General features: G+C 42.1%; 2 protein-coding genes across 2 annotated transcripts in view; one reads left to right on the forward strand and one right to left on the reverse strand.

Annotated features, from left to right (window-relative positions):
- The first annotated feature begins 637 nt into the window (after window positions 1-637).
- Window positions 638-27053, forward strand: part of LOC115203716 (titin-like) — a 41944-nt gene continuing 15528 nt past the window's right edge. Inside the window, exon 1 of the mRNA XM_029768644.1 lies at window positions 638-745. Within this exon, the coding sequence (XP_029624504.1) occupies window positions 711-745 (35 nt within the window). The 5' untranslated portion in view covers window positions 638-710. The remainder of the gene's footprint in view (window positions 746-27053) is intronic.
- Window positions 19681-22629, reverse strand: LOC115203714 (CCAAT/enhancer-binding protein alpha). Its single transcript, XM_029768640.1, has one exon. It carries the CDS (start codon window positions 22324-22326, stop codon window positions 21361-21363), a length of 966 nt encoding a protein of 321 aa, XP_029624500.1. The 5' UTR covers window positions 22327-22629; the 3' UTR covers window positions 19681-21360.

The raw sequence follows: 27053 nt of genomic DNA on the forward strand, positions 1-27053 counted from the left end.
TGTTATTGTTACTCATTGTGTATTTATTATTACTTTTCTATTATTTGTCTATGTTCTTTCTCTCTGTGGTTGTTGGGAATGGCCTGTAATTAAGCATTCCACTGTTAGTGTACATCTGTTGTTTATGAAGCATATGAAAAATAAACTTATATTTCATTTAATAATCTACTGTGGTGGACGTGAATGGATACCAGTACAGACGGCTGACATTTTGGCTCAAAATGTGTCAGTTTCACCCACCATATATCAGAGATCACAGTCCAATATTCAACTCAGTTCTACAGATTTTCTTTTAGGAGCCGTCGTCACTAGAGATCTCTTCACATGAATCACAGGAGAACTGAATGGGGAAGAATACTGGCATAGCACATACTGTTGGCTGACTGTGGATCTATCTCCCAGATGTGTATGGGCCAGGTCAGGGCAAATTCCACACACACACACACACACACACACACACACACACACCACACACACACACACACACACACACACACACACACACACACACACACACACACACACAGACACAGACACAGACACAGACACACACACACACATAGGCCCTCCCCTGCTTGACAGCAGTTTGGAAACAGTAATGATTTATAGAGTGAATCACAGAGCAACTGATTATGTGAAAACAGTCAAAGAGAGAAAGACAACACTGATTCTAACTAGGTGGACTTCACTTCTCCAGGCACAGTTTAGATATGCATTGGGACATTCTTCACCATTTTATTATTTGGTAAGTGATCTGTGATGCGACAAAGGCCACGGTATCTTATAGCCGGTCCGTATTACCACAAGGTCCTGAAGAAGAACCAACTCTGGTAGAAAGAAACCAAAGCAGTGTCTCCGTGTGTTCTCTCGTGTTGTTGAATCTAATCCCCAGTGGCACAGCAGTCTGAAACACTGCATCTCAGCGCAAGAGGCGTCACTACAGTCCCTGGTTCGAATCCAGGCTGCATCACATCCCGGCCAGTGATTGGGACGCCCCCATAGGGTGGCGCACAACGGGCCCAGCGTTGGCCGGGGGTAGGCTGTCATTGTAAATAATAATTTGTTCTTAACTGACTTGCCTGGTTAAATGGTTAAATAAAAATAACACTAAAATAATAATAATCCAGAACCTGGGACGGAGGGTTCTTTGCATGTGTACATCCCTTTATTAACACGAACAGAAAGATGATGCCTCACTGAGCCTTTGTATATAGCCATGTTATTACCTGGTACTCCCTGTATATAGCCATGTTATTACCTGGTACTCCCTGTATGTAGCCATGTTATTACCTGGTACTTTCTGTATATAACCATGTTATTTCCTCAGTACTGGTACTTCCTGTATATAGCCATGTTATTGTTACTCATGTAGGAGCTGAGCAAAGTCATTATTGATGTGATTACCAGGTAGAAGAGAGATGAGGGATTGGTTATCGGTATCGGTATGGTGAGATGGACTAACAGGCCAATAGTTATCAGTACGGTGAGCTGGAATAACAGGCCAGTAGTTATCAGTATGGTGAGATGGAATAACAGGCCAGTAGTTATCAGTATGGTGAGATGGAATAACAGGCCAATAGTTATCAGTACGGTGAGCTGGAATAACAGGCCAGTAGTTATCAGTATGGTGAGATGGAATAACAGGCAAGTAGTTATCAGTATGGTGAGATGGAATAACAGGCCAATAGTTATCAGTATGGTGGCCTGGAATAACAGGCCAGTAGTTATCAGTAAGGTGAGCTGGAATAACAGGCCAATAGTTATCAGTATGGTGAGATGGAATAACAGGCCAGTAGTTATCAGTATAGTGAGCTGGAATAACAGGCCAATAGTTATCAGTATGGTGAGCTGGAATAACAGGTCAATAGTTATCAGTATGGTGAGCTGGAATAACAGGCCAATAGTTATCAGCATGGTGAGCTGGAATAACAGTCCAATAGTTATCAGTATGGTGAGCTGGAAAAACAGGCCAATAGTTATCAGTATGGTGAGATGGAATGACAGGCCAATAGTTATCAGTATGGTGAGCTGGAATAACAGGCCAATAGTTATCAGTATGGTGAGCTGGAATAACAGGCCAATAGTTATCAGTATGGTGAGCTGGAATAACAGGCCAATAGTTATCAGTATGGTGAGCTGGAATAACAGGCCAATAGTTATCAGTGTGGTGAGGTGGAATAACAGGCCAATAGTTATCAGTATGGTGAGTTGGAATAACATGCCAATAGTTATCAGTATGGTGAGGTGGAATAACAGGACAATAGATATCAGTATGGTGAGCTGGAATAACAGGCCAATAATTATCAGTAGGGTGAGCTGGAATAACAGGCCAATAGTTATCAGTACTGTGAGCTGGAATAACAGGCCAATAGTTATCAGTATGGTGAGCTGGAATAACAGGCCAATAGTTTTCAGTACGGTGAGGTGGAATAACAGGCCAATAGATATCAGTACGGTGAGCTGGAATAACAGGCCAATAGTTATCAGTATGGTGAGCTGGAATAACAGGCCAATAGTTTTCAGTACGGTGAGGTGGAATAACAGGTCAATAGATATCAGTACGGTGAGCTGGAATAACAGGCCAATAGTTATCAGTATGGTGAGGTGGAATAACAGGCCAATAGTTATCAGTATGGTGAGTTGGAAAAACAGGCCAATAGTTATCAGTATGGTGAGGTGGAATAACAGGCCAATAGATATCAGTATGGTGAGCTGGAATAACAGGCCAATAATTATAAGTACGGTGAGCTGGAATAACAGGCCAATAGTTATCACTAGTATTGTGAGCTGAAATAACAGGCCAGTAGTTATCAGTATGGTGAGCTGGAATAACAGGCCACTAGTCATCAGTATGGTGAGCTGGAATAACAGGCCAAAAGTTATCAGTATGGTGAGCTGGAATAACAGGCCAATAGTTATCTGTATGGTGAGATGGAATAACAGGCCAATAGTTATCGGTATGGTGAGCTGGAATAACAGGCCAATAGTTATCAGTATGGTGAGCTGGAATAACAAGCCAATAGTTATCAGTATGGTGAGATGGAATAACAGGCCAATAGTTATCAGTATGGTGAGCTGGAATAACAGGCCAGTAGTTATCAGTATGGTGAGATGGAATAACAGGCCAATAGTTATCAGTATGGTGAGCTGGAATAACAGGCCAGTAGTTGTCAGTACTGTGAGCTGGAATAACCAGCCAATAGTTATCAGTACAGTGAGCTGGAATAACAGGCCAATAGTTATCAGTACAGTGAGCTGGAATAACAGGCCAATAGTTATCAGTACGGTGAGCTGAAATAACAGGGCAAAATATATAATTATGGTGAGTTGGAATAACAGGCCAATACATATCAGTAAGGTGAGCTGGAATAACAGGCCAATAATCATCAGTACGGTGACCTGGAATAACAGGCCAATAGTTATCAGTATGGTGAGATGGAATAACAGGCCAGTAGTTATCAGTATGGTGAGCTGGAATAACAGGCCAATAGTTATCAGTATGGTGAGATGGAATAACAGGCCAGTAGTTATCAGTATGGTGAGGTGGAATAACAGGCCAATAGTTATCAGTATGGTGAGATGGAATAACAGGCCAGTAGTTATCAGTATGTGGAGCTGGAATAACAGGCCAATAGTTATCAGTATGGTGAGATGGAATAACAGGCCAATAGTTATCGGTATGGTGAGCTGGAATAACAGGCCAATAGTTATCAGTATGGTGAGCTGGAATAACAGGCCAATAATGATCAGTACGGTGAGCTGGAATAACAGGCCAATAGTTATCACTAGTATTGTGAGCTGAAATAACAGGCCAGTAGTTAACAGTATGGTGAGCTGGAATAACAGGCCAGTAGTTATCAGTATGGTGAGCTGGAATAACTGGCCAACAGTTATCAGTATGATGAGCTGGAATAACAGGCCAATAGTTATCAGTATGGTGAGATGGAATAACATGCCAATAGTTATCAGTATGGTGAGGTGGAATAACAGGACAATAGATATCAGTATGGTGAGCTGGAATAACAGGCCAATAATTATCAGTACGGTGAGCTGGAATAACAGGCCACTAGTCATCAGTATGGTGAGCTGGAATAACAGGCCAAAAGTTATCAGTAGGGTGAGCTGGAATAACAGGCCAATAGTTATCTGTATGGTGAGATGGAATAACAGGCCAATAGTTATCACTAGTATTGTGAGCTGAAATAACAGGCCAGTAGTTATCAGTATGGTGAGCTGGAATAACAGGCCACTTGTCATCAGTATGGTGAGCTGGAATAACAGGCCAAAAGTTATCAGTATGGTGAGCTGGAATAACAGGCCAATAGTTATCTGTATGGTGAGCTGGAATAACAGGCCAATAGTTATCTGTATGGTGAGATGGAATAACAGGCCAATAGTTATCGGTATGGTGAGCTGGAATAACAGGCCAATAGTTATCAGTATGGTGAGCTGGAATAACAGGCCAATAGTTATCAGTATGGTGAGCTGGAATAACAGGCCTATAGTTATCAGTATGGTGAGATGGAATAACAGGCCAATAGTTATCAGTATGGTGAGCTGGAATAACAGGTCAGTAGTTATCAGTATGGTGAGATGGAATAACAGGCCAATAGTTATCAGTATGGTGAGCTGGAATAACAGGCCAGTAGTTATCAGTACTGTGAGCTGGAATAACAGGCCAATAGTTATCAGTACAGTGAGCTGGAATAACAGGCCAATAGTTATCAGTACAGTGAGCTGGAATAACAGGTCAATAGTTATCAGTACAGTGAGCTGGAATAACAGGTCAATAGTTATCAGTATGGTGAGGTGGAATAACAGGCCAATAGATATCAGTATGGTGAGCAGGAATAACAGGCCAATAATTATCAGTACGGTGAGCTGGAATAACAGGCCAATAGTTATCACTAGTATTGTGAGCTGAAATAACAGGCCAGAAGTTATCAGTATGGTGAGCTGGAATAACAGGCCAGTAGTTGTAAGTACTGTGAACTGGAATAACCGGCCAATAGTTATCAGTACAGTGAGCTGGAATAACAGGCCAATAGTTATCAGTATGGTGAGGTGGAATAACAGGCCAATAGTTATCAGTATGGTGAGCTGGAATAACAGGCCAATAGTTATCAGTATGGTGAGCTGGAATAACAGGCCAATAGTTATCAATATGGTGAGATAGAATAACAGGCCAATAGTTATCAGTATGGTGAGTTGGAATAACAGGCCAATATATATCAGTAAGGTGAGCTGGTATAACAGGCCAATAATCATCAGTACGGTGACCTGGAATAACAGGCCAAAAGATATCAGTATGGTGAGATGGAATAACAGGCCAGTAGTTATCAGTATGGTGAGCTGGAATAACAGGCCAATAGTTATCAGTATGGTGAGATGGAATAACAGGCCAATAGTTATCGGTATGGTGAGCTGGAATAACAGGCCAATAGTTATCAGTATGGTGAGCTGGAATAACAGGCCAATAATGATCAGTACGGTGAGCTGGAATAACAGGCCAATAGTTATCACTAGTATTGTGAGCTGAAATAACAGGCCAGTAGTTATCAGTATGGTGAGCTGGAATAACAGGCCAGTAGTTATCAGTATGGTGAGCTGGAATAACTGGCCAACAGTTATCAGTATGATGAGCTGGAATAACAGGCCAATAGTTATCAGTATGGTGAGATGGAATAACAGGCCCATAGTTATCGGGATGGTGAGCTGGAATAATAGGCCAACAGTTATCAGTATGGTGAGCTGGAATAACAGGCCAATAGTTATCAGTATGGTGAGATGGAATAACAGGCCAATAGTTATCAGTATGGTGAGATGGAATAACAGGCCAATAGTTATCGGTATGGTGAGATGGAATAACAGGCCAATAGTTATCACTATGGTGAGATGGAATAACAGGCCAATAGTTATCAGTATGGTGAGATAGAATAACAGGCCAATAGTTATCAGTACAGTGAGCTGGAATAACAGGCCAGTAGTTGTCAGTACTGTGAGCTGGAATAACCGGCCAATAGTTATCAGTACAGTGAGCTGGAATAACAGGCCAATAGTTATCAGTACAATGAGCTGGAATAACAGGCCAATAGTTATCAGTACAGTTAGCTGGAATAACAGGCCAATAGTTATCACTAGTATTGTGAGCTGAAATAACAGGCCAGCAGTTATCAGTATGGTGAGCTGGAATAACAGGCCAATAGTTATCAGTATGGTGAGGTGGAATAACAGGCCAATAGTTATCAGTATGGTGAGCTGGAATAACAGGCCAATAGTTATCAGTATGGTGAGCTGGAATAACAGGCCAATAGTTATCAGTATGGTGAGATAGAATAACAGGCCAATAGTTATCAGTATGGTGAGCTGGAATAACAGGCCAGTAGTTATCAGTATGGTGAGATGGAATAACAGGCCAATAGTTATCAGTATGGTGAGCTGGAATAAAAGGCCAATAGTTATCAGTATGGTGAGCTGGAATAACAGGCCAGTAGTTGTCAGTACTGTGTGCTGGAATAACCGGCCAATAGTTATCAGTACAGTGAGCTGGAATAACAGGCCAATCTTTATCAGTACAGTGAGCTGGAATAACAGGTCAATAGTTATCAGTACGGTGAGCTGGAATAACAGGGCAAAATATATAATTATGGTGAGTTGGAAAAACAGACCAATATATATCAGTAAGGTGAGCTGGTATAACAGGCCAATAATCATCAGTACGGTGACCTGGAATAACAGGCCAATAGTTATCAGTATGGTGAGATGGAATAACAGGCCAGTAGTTATCAGTATGGTGAGCTGGAATAACAGGCCAATAGTTATCAGTATGGTGAGATGGAATAACAGGCCAATAGTTATCGGTATGGTGAGCTGGAATAACAGGCCAATAATCATCAGTACGGTGACCTGGAATAACAGGCCAATAATGATCAGTACGGTGAGCTGGAATAACAGGCCAATAGTTATCACTAGTATTGTGAGCTGAAATAACAGGCCAGTAGTTATCAGTATGGTGAGCTGGAATAACAGGCCAGTAGTTATCAGTATGGTGAGCTGGAATAACTGGCCAACAGTTATCAGTATGATGAGCTGAAATAACAGGCCAATAGTTATCATTATGGTGAGATGGAATAACAGGCCCAAAGTTATCGGTATGGTGAGCTGGAATAATAGGCCAACATTTATCAGTATGGTGAGCTGGAATAACAGGCCAATAGTTATCAGTATGGTGAGATGGAATAACAGGCCAATAGTTATCAGTATGGTGAGATGGAATAACAGGCCAATAGTTATCGGTATGGTGAGATGGAATAACAGGCCAATAGTTATCACTATGGTGAGATGGAATAACAGGCCAATAGTTATCAGTATGGTGAGATAGAATAACAGGCCAATAGTTATCAGTATGGTGAGCTGGAATAACAGGCCAGTAGTTATCAGTATGGTGAGATGGAATAACAGGCCAATAGTTATCAGTATGGTGAGCTGGAATAAAAGGCCAATAGTTATCAGTATGGTGAGCTGGAATAACAGGCCAGTAGTTGTCAGTACTGTGAGCTGGAATAACCGGCCAATAGTTATCAGTACAGTGAGCTGGAATAACAGGCCAATAGTTATCAGTACAGTGAGCTGGAATAACAGGTCAATAGTTATCAGTACGGTGAGCTGGAATAACAGGGCAAAATATATAATTATGGTGAGTTGGAATGACAGGCCAATATATATCAGTAAGGTGAGCTGGAATAACAGGCCAATAATCATCAGTACGGTGACCTGGAATAACAGGCCAATAGTTATCAGTATGGTGAGATGGAATAACAGGCCAGTAGTTATCAGTATGGTGAGCTGGAATAACAGGCCAATAGTTATCAGTATGGTGAGATGGAATAACAGGCCAATAGTTATCGGTATGGTGAGATGGAATAACAGGCCAATAGTTATCGGTATGGTGAGATGGAATAACAGGCCAATAATGATCAGTACGGTGAACTGAAATAACAGGCCAGTAGTTATCAGTATGGTGAGCTGGAATAACAGGCCAGTAGTTATCAGTATGGTGAGCTGGAATAACTGGCCAACAGTTATCAGTATGATGAGCTGGAATAACAGGCCAATAGTTATCAGTATGGTGAGCTGGAATAACAGGCCAGTAGTTATCAGTATGGTGAGATGGAATAACAGGCCAATAGTTATCAGTATGGTGAGCTGGAATAAAAGGCCAATAGTTATCAGTATGGTGAGCTGGAATAACAGGCCAGTAGTTGTCAGTACTGTGAGCTGGAATAACCGGCCAATAGTTATCAGTACAGTGAGCTGGAATAACAGGCCAATAGTTATCAGTACAGTGAGCTGGAATAACAGGTCAATAGTTATCAGTACGGTGAGCTGGAATAACAGGGCAAAATATATAATTATGGTGAGTTGGAATGACAGGCCAATATATATCAGTAAGGTGAGCTGGAATAACAGGCCAATAATCATCAGTACGGTGACCTGGAATAACAGGCCAATAGTTATCAGTATGGTGAGATGGAATAACAGGCCAGTAGTTATCAGTATGGTGAGCTGGAATAACAGGCCAATAGTTATCAGTATGGTGAGATGGAATAACAGGCCAATAGTTATCGGTATGGTGAGCTGTAATAACAGGCCAATAGTTATCAGTATGGTGAGCTGGAATAACAGGCCAATAATCATCAGTACGGTGACCTGGAATAACAGGCCAATAGTTATCAGTATGGTGAGCTGGAATAACAGGCCAATAGTTATCACTAGTATTGTGAGCTGAAATAACAGGCCAGTAGTTATCAGTATGGTGAGCTGGAATAACAGGCCAGTAGTTATCAGTATGGTGAGCTGGAATAACTGGCCAACAGTTATCAGTATGGTGAGCTGGAATAACAGGCCAGTAGTTGTCAGTACTGTGTGCTGGAATAACCGGCCAATAGTTATCAGTACAGTGAGCTGGAATAACAGGCCAATAGTTATCAGTACAGTGAGCTGGAATAACAGGTCAATAGTTATCAGTACGGTGAGCTGGAATAACAGGGCAAAATATATAATTATTGTGAGTTGGAAAAACAGACCAATATATATCAGTAAGGTGAGCTGGTATAACAGGCCAATAATCATCAGTACGGTGACCTGGAATAACAGGCCAATAGTTATCAGTATGGTGAGATGGAATAACAGGCCAGTAGTTATCAGTATGGTGAGCTGGAATAACAGGCCAATAGTTATCAGTATGGTGAGATGGAATAACAGGCCAATAGTTATCGGTATGGTGAGCTGGAATAACAGGCCAATAATCATCAGTACGGTGACCTGGAATAACAGGCCAATAATGATCAGTACGGTGAGCTGGAATAACAGGCCAATAGTTATCACTAGTATTGTGAGCTGAAATAACAGGCCAGTAGTTATCAGTATGGTGAGCTGGAATAACAGGCCAGTAGTTATCAGTATGGTGAGCTGGAATAACTGGCCAACAGTTATCAGTATGATGAGCTGAAATAACAGGCCAATAGTTATCATTATGGTGAGATGGAATAACAGGCCCAAAGTTATCGGTATGGTGAGCTGGAATAATAGGCCAACATTTATCAGTATGGTGAGCTGGAATAACAGGCCAGTAGTTATCAGTATGGTGAGATGGAATAACAGGCCAATAGTTATCAGTATGGTGAGCTGGAATAAAAGGCCAATAGTTATCAGTATGGTGAGCTGGAATAACAGGCCAGTAGTTGTCAGTACTGTGAGCTGGAATAACCGGCCAATAGTTATCAGTACAGTGAGCTGGAATAACAGGCCAATAGTTATCAGTACAGTGAGCTGGAATAACAGGTCAATAGTTATCAGTACGGTGAGCTGGAATAACAGGGCAAAATATATAATTATGGTGAGTTGGAATGACAGGCCAATATATATCAGTAAGGTGAGCTGGAATAACAGGCCAATAATCATCAGTACGGTGACCTGGAATAACAGGCCAATAGTTATCAGTATGGTGAGATGGAATAACAGGCCAGTAGTTATCAGTATGGTGAGCTGGAATAACAGGCCAATAGTTATCAGTATGGTGAGATGGAATAACAGGCCAATAGTTATCGGTATTGTGAGCTGTAATAACAGGCCAATAGTTATCAGTATGGTGAGCTGGAATAACAGGCCAATAATGATCAGTACGGTGAGCTGGAATAACAGGCCAATAGTTATCACTAGTATTGTGAGCTGAAATAACAGGCCAGTAGTTATCAGTATGGTGAGCTGGAATAACAGGCCAGTAGTTATCAGTATGGTGAGCTGGAATAACTGGCCAACAGTTATCAGTATGATGAGCTGGAATAACAGGCCAATAGTTATCAGTATGGTGAGCTGGAATAACAGGCCAGTAGTTGTCAGTACTGTGAGCTGGAATAACCGGCCAATAGTTATCAGTACAGTGAGCTGGAATAACAGGCCAATAGTTATCAGTACAGTGAGCTGGAATAACAGGTCAATAGTTATCAGTACGGTGAGCTGGAATAACAGGGCAAAATATATAATTATGGTGAGTTGGAATGACAGGCCAATATATATCAGTAAGGTGAGCTGGAATAACAGGCCAATAATCATCAGTACGGTGACCTGGAATAACAGGCCAATAGTTATCAGTATGGTGAGATGGAATAACAGGCCAGTAGTTATCAGTATGGTGAGCTGGAATAACAGGCCAATAGTTATCAGTATGGTGAGATGGAATAACAGGCCAATAGTTATCGGTATGGTGAGCTGTAATAACAGGCCAATAGTTATCAGTATGGTGAGCTGGAATAACAGGCCAATAATGATCAGTACGGTGAACTGGAATAAGAGGCCAATAGTTATCACTAGTATTGTGAGCTGAAATAACAGGCCAGTAGTTATCAGTATGGTGAGCTGGAATAACAGGCCAGTAGTTATCAGTATGGTGAGCTGGAATAACTGGCCAACAGTTATCAGTATGATGAGCTGGAATAACAGGCCAATAGTTATCAGTATGGTGAGATGGAATAACAGGCCCATAGTTATCGGTATGGTGAGCTGGAATAACAGGCCAACAGTTATCAGTATGGTGAGCTGGAATAACAGGCCAATAGTTATCAGTATGGTGAGATGGAATAACAGGCCAATAGTTATCAGTATGGTGAGATGGAATAACAGGCCAATAGTTATCGGTATGGTGAGATGGAATAACAGGCCAATAATGATCAGTACGGTGAGCTGGAATAACAGGCCAATAGTTATCACTAGTATTGTGAGCTGAAATAACAGGCCAGTAGTTATCAGTATGGTGAGCTGGAATAACAGGCCAGTAGTTATCAGTATGGTGAGCTGGAATAACAGGCCAACAGTTATCAGTATGGTGAGCTGGAATAACAGGCCAATAGTTATCAGTATGGTGAGATGGAATAACAGGCCCATAGTTATCGGTATGGTGAGCTGGAATAACAGGCCAACAGTTATCAGTATGGTGAGCTGGAATAACAGGCCAATAGTTATCAGTATGGTGAGATGGAATAACAGGCCAATAGTTATCAGTATGGTGAGGTGGAATAACAGGCCAATAGTTATCAGTATGGTGAGGTGGAATAACAGGCCAATAGTTATCAGTATGGTGAGCTGGAATAACAGGCCAATAGTTATCAGTATGGTGAGCTGGAATAACAGGCCAATAGTTATCAGTATGGTGAGCTGGAATAACAGGCCAATAGTTATCAGTATGGTGAGCTGGAATAACAGGCCAATAGTTATCAGTATGGTGAGATAGAATAACAGGCCAATAGTTATCAGTATGGTGAGCTGGAATAACAGGCCAGTAGTTGTCAGTACTGTGTGCTGGAATAACCGGCCAATAGTTATCAGTACAGTGAGCTGGAATAACAGGCCAATAGTTATCAGTACAGTGAGCTGGAATAACAGGTCAATAGTTATCAGTACGGTGAGCTGGAATAACAGGGCAAAATATATAATTATGGTGAGTTGGAAAAACAGACCAATATATATCAATAAGGTGAGCTGGTATAACAGGCCAATAATCATCAGTACGGTGACCTGGAATAACAGGCCAATAGTTATCAGTATGGTGAGATGGAATAACAGGCCAGTAGTTATCAGTATGGTGAGCTGGAATAACAGGCCAATAGTTATCAGTATGGTGAGATGGAATAACAGGCCAATAGTTATCGGTATGGTGAGCTGGAATAACAGGCCAATAATCATCAGTACGGTGACCTGGAATAACAGGCCAATAATGATCAGTACGGTGAGCTGGAATAACAGGCCAATAGTTATCACTAGTATTGTGAGCTGAAATAACAGGCCAGTAGTTATCAGTATGGTGAGCTGGAATAACAGGCCAGTAGTTATCAGTATGGTGAGCTGGAATAACTGGCCAACAGTTATCAGTATGATGAGCTGAAATAACAGGCCAATAGTTATCATTATGGTGAGATGGAATAACAGGCCCAAAGTTATCGGTATGGTGAGCTGGAATAATAGGCCAACATTTATCAGTATGGTGAGCTGGAATAACAGGCCAATAGTTATCAGTATGGTGAGATGGAATAACAGGCCAATAGTTATCAGTATGGTGAGATGGAATAACAGGCCAATAGTTATCGGTATGGTGAGATGGAATAACAGGCCAATAGTTATCACTATGGTGAGATGGAATAACAGGCCAATAGTTATCAGTATGGTGAGATAGAATAACAGGCCAATAGTTATCAGTATGGTGAGCTGGAATAACAGGCCAGTAGTTATCAGTATGGTGAGATGGAATAACAGGCCAATAGTTATCAGTATGGTGAGCTGGAATAAAAGGCCAATAGTTATCAGTATGGTGAGCTGGAATAACAGGCCAGTAGTTGTCAGTACTGTGAGCTGGAATAACCGGCCAATAGTTATCAGTACAGTGAGCTGGAATAACAGGCCAATAGTTATCAGTACAGTGAGCTGGAATAACAGGTCAATAGTTATCAGTACGGTGAGCTGGAATAACAGGGCAAAATATATAATTATGGTGAGTTGGAATGACAGGCCAATATATATCAGTAAGGTGAGCTGGAATAACAGGCCAATAATCATCAGTACGGTGACCTGGAATAACAGGCCAATAGTTATCAGTATGGTGAGATGGAATAACAGGCCAGTAGTTATCAGTATGGTGAGCTGGAATAACAGGCCAATAGTTATCAGTATGGTGAGATGGAATAACAGGCCAATAGTTATCGGTATGGTGAGATGGAATAACAGGCCAATAGTTATCGGTATGGTGAGATGGAATAACAGGCCAATAATGATCAGTACGGTGAACTGAAATAACAGGCCAGTAGTTATCAGTATGGTGAGCTGGAATAACAGGCCAGTAGTTATCAGTATGGTGAGCTGGAATAACTGGCCAACAGTTATCAGTATGATGAGCTGGAATAACAGGCCAATAGTTATCAGTATGGTGAGCTGGAATAACAGGCCAGTAGTTATCAGTATGGTGAGATGGAATAACAGGCCAATAGTTATCAGTATGGTGAGCTGGAATAAAAGGCCAATAGTTATCAGTATGGTGAGCTGGAATAACAGGCCAGTAGTTGTCAGTACTGTGAGCTGGAATAACCGGCCAATAGTTATCAGTACAGTGAGCTGGAATAACAGGCCAATAGTTATCAGTACAGTGAGCTGGAATAACAGGTCAATAGTTATCAGTACGGTGAGCTGGAATAACAGGGCAAAATATATAATTATGGTGAGTTGGAATGACAGGCCAATATATATCAGTAAGGTGAGCTGGAATAACAGGCCAATAATCATCAGTACGGTGACCTGGAATAACAGGCCAATAGTTATCAGTATGGTGAGATGGAATAACAGGCCAGTAGTTATCAGTATGGTGAGCTGGAATAACAGGCCAATAGTTATCAGTATGGTGAGATGGAATAACAGGCCAATAGTTATCGGTATGGTGAGCTGTAATAACAGGCCAATAGTTATCAGTATGGTGAGCTGGAATAACAGGCCAATAATCATCAGTACGGTGACCTGGAATAACAGGCCAATAGTTATCAGTATGGTGAGCTGGAATAACAGGCCAATAGTTATCACTAGTATTGTGAGCTGAAATAACAGGCCAGTAGTTATCAGTATGGTGAGCTGGAATAACAGGCCAGTAGTTATCAGTATGGTGAGCTGGAATAACTGGCCAACAGTTATCAGTATGGTGAGCTGGAATAACAGGCCAGTAGTTGTCAGTACTGTGTGCTGGAATAACCGGCCAATAGTTATCAGTACAGTGAGCTGGAATAACAGGCCAATAGTTATCAGTACAGTGAGCTGGAATAACAGGTCAATAGTTATCAGTACGGTGAGCTGGAATAACAGGGCAAAATATATAATTATTGTGAGTTGGAAAAACAGACCAATATATATCAGTAAGGTGAGCTGGTATAACAGGCCAATAATCATCAGTACGGTGACCTGGAATAACAGGCCAATAGTTATCAGTATGGTGAGATGGAATAACAGGCCAGTAGTTATCAGTATGGTGAGCTGGAATAACAGGCCAATAGTTATCAGTATGGTGAGATGGAATAACAGGCCAATAGTTATCGGTATGGTGAGCTGGAATAACAGGCCAATAATCATCAGTACGGTGACCTGGAATAACAGGCCAATAATGATCAGTACGGTGAGCTGGAATAACAGGCCAATAGTTATCACTAGTATTGTGAGCTGAAATAACAGGCCAGTAGTTATCAGTATGGTGAGCTGGAATAACAGGCCAGTAGTTATCAGTATGGTGAGCTGGAATAACTGGCCAACAGTTATCAGTATGATGAGCTGAAATAACAGGCCAATAGTTATCATTATGGTGAGATGGAATAACAGGCCCAAAGTTATCGGTATGGTGAGCTGGAATAATAGGCCAACATTTATCAGTATGGTGAGCTGGAATAACAGGCCAGTAGTTATCAGTATGGTGAGATGGAATAACAGGCCAATAGTTATCAGTATGGTGAGCTGGAATAAAAGGCCAATAGTTATCAGTATGGTGAGCTGGAATAACAGGCCAGTAGTTGTCAGTACTGTGAGCTGGAATAACCGGCCAATAGTTATCAGTACAGTGAGCTGGAATAACAGGCCAATAGTTATCAGTACAGTGAGCTGGAATAACAGGTCAATAGTTATCAGTACGGTGAGCTGGAATAACAGGGCAAAATATATAATTATGGTGAGTTGGAATGACAGGCCAATATATATCAGTAAGGTGAGCTGGAATAACAGGCCAATAATCATCAGTACGGTGACCTGGAATAACAGGCCAATAGTTATCAGTATGGTGAGATGGAATAACAGGCCAGTAGTTATCAGTATGGTGAGCTGGAATAACAGGCCAATAGTTATCAGTATGGTGAGATGGAATAACAGGCCAATAGTTATCGGTATTGTGAGCTGTAATAACAGGCCAATAGTTATCAGTATGGTGAGCTGGAATAACAGGCCAATAATGATCAGTACGGTGAGCTGGAATAACAGGCCAATAGTTATCACTAGTATTGTGAGCTGAAATAACAGGCCAGTAGTTATCAGTATGGTGAGCTGGAATAACAGGCCAGTAGTTATCAGTATGGTGAGCTGGAATAACTGGCCAACAGTTATCAGTATGATGAGCTGGAATAACAGGCCAATAGTTATCAGTATGGTGAGCTGGAATAACAGGCCAGTAGTTGTCAGTACTGTGAGCTGGAATAACCGGCCAATAGTTATCAGTACAGTGAGCTGGAATAACAGGCCAATAGTTATCAGTACAGTGAGCTGGAATAACAGGTCAATAGTTATCAGTACGGTGAGCTGGAATAACAGGGCAAAATATATAATTATGGTGAGTTGGAATGACAGGCCAATATATATCAGTAAGGTGAGCTGGAATAACAGGCCAATAATCATCAGTACGGTGACCTGGAATAACAGGCCAATAGTTATCAGTATGGTGAGATGGAATAACAGGCCAGTAGTTATCAGTATGGTGAGCTGGAATAACAGGCCAATAGTTATCAGTATGGTGAGATGGAATAACAGGCCAATAGTTATCGGTATGGTGAGCTGTAATAACAGGCCAATAGTTATCAGTATGGTGAGCTGGAATAACAGGCCAATAATGATCAGTACGGTGAACTGGAATAAGAGGCCAATAGTTATCACTAGTATTGTGAGCTGAAATAACAGGCCAGTAGTTATCAGTATGGTGAGCTGGAATAACAGGCCAGTAGTTATCAGTATGGTGAGCTGGAATAACTGGCCAACAGTTATCAGTATGATGAGCTGGAATAACAGGCCAATAGTTATCAGTATGGTGAGATGGAATAACAGGCCCATAGTTATCGGTATGGTGAGCTGGAATAACAGGCCAACAGTTATCAGTATGGTGAGCTGGAATAACAGGCCAATAGTTATCAGTATGGTGAGATGGAATAACAGGCCAATAGTTATCAGTATGGTGAGATGGAATAACAGGCCAATAGTTATCGGTATGGTGAGATGGAATAACAGGCCAATAATGATCAGTACGGTGAGCTGGAATAACAGGCCAATAGTTATCACTAGTATTGTGAGCTGAAATAACAGGCCAGTAGTTATCAGTATGGTGAGCTGGAATAACAGGCCAGTAGTTATCAGTATGGTGAGCTGGAATAACAGGCCAACAGTTATCAGTATGGTGAGCTGGAATAACAGGCCAATAGTTATCAGTATGGTGAGATGGAATAACAGGCCCATAGTTATCGGTATGGTGAGCTGGAATAACAGGCCAACAGTTATCAGTATGGTGAGCTGGAATAACAGGCCAATAGTTATCAGTATGGTGAGATGGAATAACAGGCCAATAGTTATCAGTATGGTGAGGTGGAATAACAGGCCAATAGTTATCAGTATGGTGAGGTGGAATAACAGGCCAATAGTTATCAGTATGGTGAGCTGGAATAACAGGCCAATAGTTATCAGTATGGTGAGCTGGAATAACAGGCCAATAGTTATCAGTATGGTGAGCTGGAATAACAGGCCAATAGTTATCAGTATGGTGAGCTGGAATAACAGGCCAATAGTTATCAGTATGGTGAGATAGAATAACAGGCCAATAGTTATCAGTATGGTGAGCTGGAATAACAGGCCAGTAGTTGTCAGTACTGTGAGCTGGAATAACCGGCCAATAGTTATCAGTACAGTGAGCTGGAATAACAGGCCAATAGTTATCAGTACAGTGAGCTGGAATAACAGGTCAATAGTTATCAGTACGGTGAGCTGGAATAACAGGGCAAAATATATCATTATGGTGAGTTGGAATAACAGGCCAATATATATCTGTAAGGTGAGCTGGAATAACAGGCCAATAATCATCAGTACGGTGACCTGGAATAACAGGCCAATAGTTATCAGTATGGTGAGATGGAATAACAGGCCAGTAGTTATCAGTATGGTGAGCTGGAAAAACAGGCCAATAGTTATCAGTATGGTGAGATGGAATAACAGGCCAATAGTTATCGGTATGGTGAGCTGGAATAACAGGCCAATAGTTATCAGTACGGTGAGCTGGAATAACAGGCCAATAGTTATCACTAGTATTGTGAGCTGAAATAACAGGCCAGTAGTTATCAGTATGGTGAGCTGGAATAACAGGCCAGTAGTTATCAGTATGGTGAGCTGGAATAACTGGCCAACAGTTATCAGTATGATGAGCTGGAATAACAGGCCAATAGTTATCAGTATGGTGAGATGGAATAACAGGCCCATAGTTATCGGTATGGTGAGCTGGAATAACAGGCCAATAGTTATCAATATGGTGAGATAGAATAACAGGCCAATAGTTATCAGTATGGTGAGTTGGAATAACAGGCCAATATATATCAGTAAGGTGAGCTGGTATAACAGGCCAATAATCATCAGTACGGTGACCTGGAATAACAGGCCAATAGATATCAGTATGGTGAGATGGAATAACAGGCCAGTAGTTATCAGTATGGTGAGCTGGAATAACAGGCCAATAGTTATCAGTATGGTGAGATGGAATAACAGGCCAATAGTTATCAGTATGGTGAGATGGAATAACAGGCCAATAGTTATCGGTATGGTGAGATGGAATAACAGGCCAATAATGATCAGTACGGTGAGCTGGAATAACAGGCCAATAGTTATCACTAGTATTGTGAGCTGAAATAACAGGCCAGTAGTTATCAGTATGGTGAGCTGGAATAACAGGCCAGTAGTTATCAGTATGGTGAGCTGGAATAACAGGCCAATAGTTATCAGTATGGTGAGCTGGAATAACAGGCCAATAGTTATCAGTATGGTGAGCTGGAATAACAGGCCAAAAGTTATCAGTATTGTGAACTGGAATAACAGGCCAGTAGTTATCGGTATGGTGAGCTGGAATAACAGGTCAATTGTTATCAGTACGTGAGCTGGAATAACAGGCCAATAGTTATCAGTACAGTGAGCTGGAATAACAGGTCAATAGTTATCAGTACGGTGAGCTGGAATAACAGGGCAAAACAAAGGCCCTTCACACAGATACTTGACGGGGTATTGTAATTTACATCAAGATGAATACTTGCTGTTGTTCTCAACGAGTGACTGACTGAGAAGGATCACTGTATCTCTCAAAAGTCTTTTAAAGGAGTGTTGTATTTAAGGGATCAGAGTGATGACCTGACTGATTGATTAGTGGGTTGATTGATGTGTTTGTGTTTGTACACTGATGAATTGCACCGATCCATCCAGGGCGTGAATTGTAAAGGAACTATTTATAAAGATGAGCCAGTGTTTAGAAAGTGAGCATCTCCATTTTAACGAACAAGTTGATATCACTAACTGGTACATTCACTGGGATTAAAAACAAAACACATCTATATTTCTTCCTGTGTGTGTGTGTGTGTGTGTGTGTGTGTGTGTGTGTGTGTGTGTGTGTGTGTGTGTGTGTGTGTGTGTGTGTGTGTGTGTGTGTGTGTGTGTGTGTGTGTGTGTGTGTGTGTGTGTGTGTGTGTGTGTGTGTGTGTGTGTGTGTGTGTGTGTGTGTGTGTGTCTTAACACCTAATCTATCACATATATAATGTATTATTCTAAATAGGCCCAATTTAAATAGTTATATTTGTTATTTTATGTCATGTTGTATTATTTGTCACTTCAAATGTTTGCTGCTGTAGATTTGTATTTGTTTTGTTTTTAGAGGGTGATTTTACAAGGGGTTATTTTTTGCCTATTCAAAAAGGAATGTTAAAATCATAAATATTAATGATTTAATAGAACTATAAGTAGTGCTTGATAAGCGCCATCTACCGACGATAATCTCCCGGAGAGTGTAATCTACCGTGGAGCTAAATGACGTGATGAGAGATAAGTGTGACAGTGAGATCTGTAGTCTAAAAGTGGTATTCTAGCTTCTTATCGGTATCCAATCGTTTTACTTAACTTGATAATAACCTACTTTCAATCATTAACGCCAGAGGTTCCAAGGTCCACTGAGTTGTCCTGAATGAATCCTGTACGGAATGCTGTGGTCTGTGGAATGTAGACTGGTATCCAATGAACTATATAGCCTTATCCTAAATGCAGATTCAAAGAAAATGTGGAAAATGAAAATCCTTTTGTGTAAAACACATCAAACCAAAGACGAAATGTTCATATGAGACGATGCTCTTTTATTATATTTAAGATGGTTTTGAGGCATTTATCATATAGGTTCATTTTACAATTTAAACATTTTTCTATAACATTGGCAATAGGAGTTTGTAAAAAAAAAAGAAAAAAAAAGTGCTTCCTTTTCCTTAATGTAAAGTCTCTATATCTTAGCATTTGTTTAATAGAATCCAATAAGAGCTAGAACATTTCTAGAACATGTTATGGAATCCAAGAAGAGTCTAGAACATTTCTAGAACATGTTATAGAATCCAAGAAGTCTCAGCCAGTGGTAAAGTCCAAAGTCTTACTTCACACAGAGAGAAGTCAAAAGGCACTGACGGATGGCATCAGGCTTGTAGGAAGGCTGCTCAGGGAAAACAACAGTGACAGTTAAGTGTGGAGAAGCGAGCTTCAAACAGTATTTCACAGCTAAACCAGTGACAAAACAGGTCAAAGGGGTGATCTTCTTCATGTGAAATCTTCAGACAGAAGACGAGGGCAACAATACATTGCATAGTTATACTTTCTTTGAAGAAAAAAAAATTAAGTTGCTAGAACCCTTTGAAGAACCCTTGTTGATTCCAGGTAGAACCCTTTTGGTTCCAATTAGAACCGTTTTGGGTTCCATGTAGAACTCTTTCCACAGAGGGTTCTACAGTACATGGAACACAAACGTTTTTTTTTACCTGGAACCAAAAATGGTTCTCCTATGGAGACAGCCGAAGAAGCCTTTTTGGAACCCTTTTATCTAAGAGCAAAGAGGAACCCTTTTCACATTTTTTTAAATTTTTAAATTTTTTAAATCAATTATACATAAATACAAAAGCTATACTTTTAGTTTATAAAGAGTTTTATTTACACTGAGAGGCGTGTTCAGATTAGTACCCAAACATATGAATGAGATACAATGTGCTTCATTCGGTTGTATTTTGAAGACATTTATAGCGCACACAACGAACTGCTTGTGCAGAAGCAGGTACCACAGTATTACGCGTTTGCAGTCGTTTGCTGTGGCATTTTAATTCAGAGCCATAGATCTCCCCAATGTGTGAATCCTGACACAGCAGACAGCAGCAGGATATACGTTCTAGCTCTGTACCTTTTTATATGGGCTTTTCTGTCTGAACGGCAATAAATGAAAAACATTCTGATCACCGATCAGATTTTTTTTGCTTTTCAAAAAAAAACATTTAAAAAATATATATTTGGAAAGCGGTGTGCACTTTGCAGTTTAATGATATACTGTAAGCTCTATAAGTCAAATGCACAAATGTTTAGTTTAGTAAGACAAGAATACGGTATTGAGATGTTAACGTTAAAACATGAACATCGAGCAGGCTAGTGATTATTGTGAAAAATCATGCCCCTATACCTTCAGCTGCACTGATATGTTGTTTTTGCGTGGCTAAACACACAATGTTATATAATAAGAAACAGACACACACACACATATACACACACACAAAACACAGGTCCACTGTTCAAACGTGGAGAAATGAGCTTATTGTTTTGTACAGAAGGCACGTATACCTCAGCTGCCCTGTCTCTCCTTAATAAGAAACAAACTGTTGCAGTCACAATCTGTCAGATGAATCTATAGCGCGGTAGGCTATATCCAGCAGACGTCTACAAGTAAGTGTTTAAAAGTCCAATGTAAAAGCCACATGTAGTCCGTGTTCACTGGCAGTTGGCCATGGGTTTGAAAGATCCATCGGGAAGTTGTCTGAAGATGCCCCTTAATGTGTCCAGTTCTCGGGTAAGATGTTCCACTCTCTTCCGCAGTCTTTCGTTGTCCGACGCCAGCTCTATCACTTTCTGCTGCGTCTCAACATTACGCATTTTCGCCTTGTCTCTACTCTTCCTCACCGCGACGTTGTTCCTCTCCCGCCTCAACCGGTACTCCGTGCTGGCTTTGTCGACGCGCTTTTTGGATTTACCCCGGTCCCGGTCCCGATCTCGGTCGTCGCGTCCCATCATCTTCATGGATCCAACGGAGGACATGCTGCCATCCCTGTGATGTGGGCTCGGAACGGGAGTCGGTGGAGGCGTCGGGTGTCCGGGTTGGAGATGCATGGTCGTCTGAGCGCAGTGCGCAATTTGGTACTGGAGATGGGATAGGTGCTGTGGGAGATGCTGGTGGGAATGGTGGTAGGTGGGAGGCATAGAATGGCTCATTTCATCTTCTTCTCTGGGCTCTTGTTTTATCGCCACGGGTCTGATTCTCGTCGACTGGGTGTCGTAAATAGGTTCAAGTTTAGATGTGTCCATATACCCGGGGATAGAACCATAGCCTTGCTGCTGTTGGTGCTGTTGGTGCTGTTGGTGGTGCGCCCCCGAGCCAGAGCTCACCCCGTGGGGGTAGGATTCGTACTCACTGTTCGCCAGCTTGAGTTTCTCTTGCTTCGAACTGTTGTGGAATAGATCAGCCAGGAACTCGTCGTTAAAGGCTGCAGGGTCGATGTAGGCGCTGATATCAATGGAGTTTTCGTTCTCACAAATCTCGCCGAGGTCTCCTCCTGTTCCGGACACGGGTCCAGAAGCGGAGGGGTCTTTGTAGCAGTAGGCGCTTTGCTGACTCTGACTCTGGGCTAGGCTTGTCATCAGGGGTCGTGGGGCGACCTCATAGAGGTTTGGTTGCTCCATGGAATATCTATAACCCGCCAGACATGGTGAGGAGCTGCGGGAATCCAGCTTGCTCACAGTACCGGAAGAAGCCGCACTGGCTAAAACGAATCAACAGGACAGCTCCTTCACAGGTGCGCTCTCCACGTATGAAGTAAAATCTCTAAACTCGCCACGAGGAAAGCTATAGGCTAAATGTCTTGAATAAAGCCTAGTGATTCTCCCTAGTACGACTGCTTTCCTCGAGACTATAGTTCAGAAGTACAGTGTTTTAGCTGCAGGCTGAACTACTCCACGCTGCTGAACCTCACAACTGTCAAACTACTCTCCTCTCTCCTATATATACAGAGAGTGAAGGGGGCGGCGGCGCAGCATGCAGGGTCCTATTGCGCGCCTTTACGCAGCAGTAGGTTATAGTAGGGCTAGACTGGAGATCCAAGGCCAAATCATTTTAGACCTGGAGAATATGTATTGAACATAATAAATGGGATCACTTAAAAATGCTTTTGAAATATGAATAATATATATAATTGCAAAAACATTTGATTGTGACATTATTTAAATATTTTTGTTAACTTGTTTAACAAATTGATTTATTTTCTAATATATAATCTAATCCGAACAGTTTCACCCTTTGCATTTGAACACCAAATGTCCCCAGCAGAGTCATGCAACTGCATCGTTTCAATATAAAACAAGTTATTTTCATAATTGAGTCCCAAATATTTTACATGAAATATTATTTGGTTATTAAAGTGCTGTTCCATCGACGCTTCGACTAACGGTAAAGCAGATATAAGTGACTTTAATAACATATCTACTATTTAAACATAAGCTATTTCATAATGTATTTAATAAAAAATAAAAATATATTTTATTTTCATTTACCTACATATTCTCTTTCATATGTATCAATACGATGGAGGTGGACGTCTAACGCCAGTTTCACAACAGATTTGGTAGAAACACAATAAATATTGGGCAAATAATAAGGTAATAATAAGCCTAATAGTCAAACTAAACAGGCCAGTATGCAAATACATGTGTACGTGCCTCTCATTTATCAATTCACAACATTTAAATCAAAACTTAAATTTGATTCTATGTGCAATGAAAAAGGTGCACCGATGAGAATCGTTCATGATAACCGACGGAGCAGTAATCTCTCTCTGCTGTAACAGACGAGATACCTGAGACAATCAACTGACAGTGTCCGCAGCACGGCGCGCACTTTGCGACTGGCTGCTTTCCTCTGCGGAAGAGCAGGACTCGGCAACCTGTTGCTTTTCGATAGACTAGGGGATTAGCCAACACACCGGATTGGGGGGGGGGGGGGGGGGGGGGGGCTGGTCACCCGGCGTCGTGAGTTTACTATCGGGGGGGGGCTTGCCTCGCTCCATAACGGATAAATACCTGATAAAATGGGAGGGAGCGATAGATCGCCCTGGTTTTTAACTGACGCATGACTCTCTTTAGTCAGATCGTTAACATTCCATAAGTAAAGAGACGCCTGACGGCCCGAGTCCAGCTGGAGGCTGGTGAGGGGAGGACGGCTCATAATAACGTCTGAAACGGAATCAATGGAACGGCGTGTTTGATACCATTCCACCAAATTCTGCTCCAGTCGTCACCACGAGCACGTCCTCCCTAATTAAGGTGTTAGCACCCCCTGTGCTTGGAGTCAGATCTGAACCTCGTCAAAAATTGTAACAATAAAGAGAGCCCCATAGTTTATTAGTAAGGCTACACGACATATAAGGATACAATACTTTGGTGTTTTACAAGTTTTTAAAAACATTTTTATTATTTTGGATTAAAAGGGTTTATGTGGCATACTTTCATTTTCATCATAAACTTGTTCATGCAATGTAATGTTACGCGGAATGAAGTAGGCTACTATAGCGGAAGAACCCGCCGTGTAATAGCGTGTCATGGTTGTGTGAGCGTGCAATATTAACCAAGGCACAGAGGAACCACACCAGGAGGCACCAGCCAGACTCATGTCAACGGGCTGGGAGCTCCCTCTGTTGTCGCAGCAGGGGAAAACCCCTCTCTCCACTTGAGCACAAAACGGAGAGCGGTATTTCTTAGCTCTGGTCCAGGGCGTTTATACGTGCAGCTCGCTGAAGGCTCAGCGACAGGCAAGCGGCACGTAAACACCCTGGACCAGAGCTAGGTATTTCTAGCAGTCGCATATAACGAATCAAATGCAACAGGATAGGCATTACGTTATATATATATATATATATATATATATATAATATTATATTCAATAAGTCTAGCCTACTTGGAATGTCTTGGCTTGGTATTCTATACCTTCTACACATTCAAGGTTTTTCAAAATAACCTACATCTTTAATACCAGTGAAAAAAACTGAAATTAGACCAATTAAGACTGATTGAAGGCCAGGTACAGCAAGCCATTTAACTGGGCAAGTCAGTTAAGAACAAATTCTTATTTTCAATGACGGCCTAGGAACAGTGGGTTAACTGCCTTGTTCAGGGGGCAGAACGACAGATTTTTACCTTGTCAGCTCGGGGATTCGATCTTCAACCTTTCGGTTACAAGTCCAATGCTCTAACTACTAGGTTACCTGCTGGTTACTGGCCCAACACTCTAACCACTAGACTACCTGCTGGTTACTGGCCCAACGCTCTAACCACTAGGCTACCTGCTGGTTACTGGCTAATGCTCTAACCACTAGGCTACCTGCTGGTTACTGGCCCAACGCTCTAACCACTAGGCTACCTGCTGGTTACTGGCCCAACGCTCTAACCACCAGGCTACCTGCTGGTTACTGGCCCAACGCTCTAACCACTAGGCTACCTGCTGGTTACTGACCCAATGCTCTAACCACTAGGCTACCTGCTGGTTACTGGCCCAACGCTCTAACCACTAGGCTACCTGCTGGTTACTGGCCCAACGCTCTAACCACTAGGCTACCTGCTGGTTACTGGCCCAACGCTCTAACCACTAGGCTACCTGCTGGTTACTGGCCCAACGCTATAACCACTAGGCTACCTGCTGGTTACTGTCCCAACGCTCTAACCACTAGGCTACCTGCTGGTTACTGACCCAACGCTCTAACCACTAGGCTACCTGCTGGTTACTGGCCCAACGCTCTAACCACTAGGCTACCTGCTGGTTACTGGCCCAACACTCTAACCACTAGGTTACCTGCTGGTTACTGACCCAACGCTCTAACCACTAGGCTACCTGCTGGTTACTGGCCCAACGCTCTAACCACTAGGCTACCTGTTGGTTACTGACCCAACGCTCTAACCACTAGGCTACCTGCTGGTTACTGGCCCAACGCTCTAACCACTAGGCTACCTGCTGGTTACTAGCCCAACGCTCTAACCACTAGGCTACCTGCTGGTTACTGGCCCAACACTCTAACCACTAGGCTACCTGCTGGTTACTGACCCAACGCTCTAACCACTAGGCTACCTGCTGGTTACTGGCCCAATGCTCTAACCACTAGGCTACCTGCTGGTTACTGGCCCAACGCTCTAACCACTAGGCTACCTGCTGGTTACTGGCCCAACACTCTAACCACTAGGCTACCTGCTGGTTACTGACCCAACGCTCTAACCACTAGGTTACCTGCTGGTTACTGGCCCAACGCTCTAACCACTAGGTTACCTGCCTCCCCAATGTCTGTTATACACATCTCAATCTACATCTCTAAACGGAAGATACAAGTCATCCCTCTGAGTAGGAACATGGAGGGAAGACTTTCCCAAATGGACACTGGGCGGCTGCAGGCAGGTTCTCTACACCGCTGTTAGTGATAGACAGAATTAAACCATATCTCTCCCAAAATCTATTTAGGGTTGGTCTGAATATCTCTGCGTCAATGATTCAATTCATTATCTTGACTGAGAGCTAAAGATTTGTTCTCCATTCCTTAAACATGATTTATAAGTTTAGGGAGGTAGGGAGGGGCAGCGAGAGGGAGAAGAGTGATTATTGGTAGGTAGATCTTGACAGGGCTCACCATGAAGAGATACAGAGTACGGTAGAGGACTGAGAGGTGAACCACCGCAATGAATGTTTGCTTTGTGTCGATGGCTGTAAGGTAGATGGTGGTGTACTATTGTCCCTCCCCATGCCCCCGAGTGGTGGCTCCACCCTGTTCTCTCCCTGGGTGTTTGCACAGGTCTTTAAATAAGCTGTGTTCATTGACTCAGCCTTCGGAAGCAAGCCAAACAGAAATAGAACTTGGCTCTGTGCTCACCTAGTGACAGAATGACGAGCTAGCTAATCAAAGGGCCTCCCTGAACAAAGCTGGCTTGCTCTCCCCTCTCCATACAGAGCTGTTTACTGAGCTCTGGTTGGAACAGTGAGTTCGATAACCAAGTCCCCACTGGATAAGTACACAAACGGCAGCCTTTATCCCTATATAGTGCACTACTTTTGACCAAAGCATATAGGGAAACCCATAGGTTTCTGGTCAAAAGTAGTACACTACATAGGGAATAGGGTGCCATTTCAATGTGTCATGAGTCCAGTTGAACAACTTGTTCTGTATTTGGGGGGGGGGGGGGGTAGATGGTCATATTGGTAACCAGGTTTATCCGTCATTTCTCATCCATTTCCTGCTTTGTAATTGTTTGGAATCAGACAGTCCATTAAATGGATCATAGATAAGTCTAGAAGCTGAGCTTACTGAACCAGTAGTTCTAATGTGAAGAGACATGTAAATCAATCCTTTATATCTATATCTGTAGAATGACCATCCATA

The sequence above is a fragment of the Salmo trutta genome, chromosome 12 (assembly GCF_901001165.1).
Source record: "Salmo trutta chromosome 12, fSalTru1.1, whole genome shotgun sequence".
NCBI classification, from domain to species: Eukaryota; Metazoa; Chordata; class Actinopteri; order Salmoniformes; family Salmonidae; genus Salmo; species Salmo trutta.

Coding starts and splice junctions, on each gene's coding strand:
- LOC115203714 (XM_029768640.1), bottom strand. CDS start 22,326: ATGGAGCAACCAAACCTCTATGAGGTCGCCCCACGACCCCTGATGACA.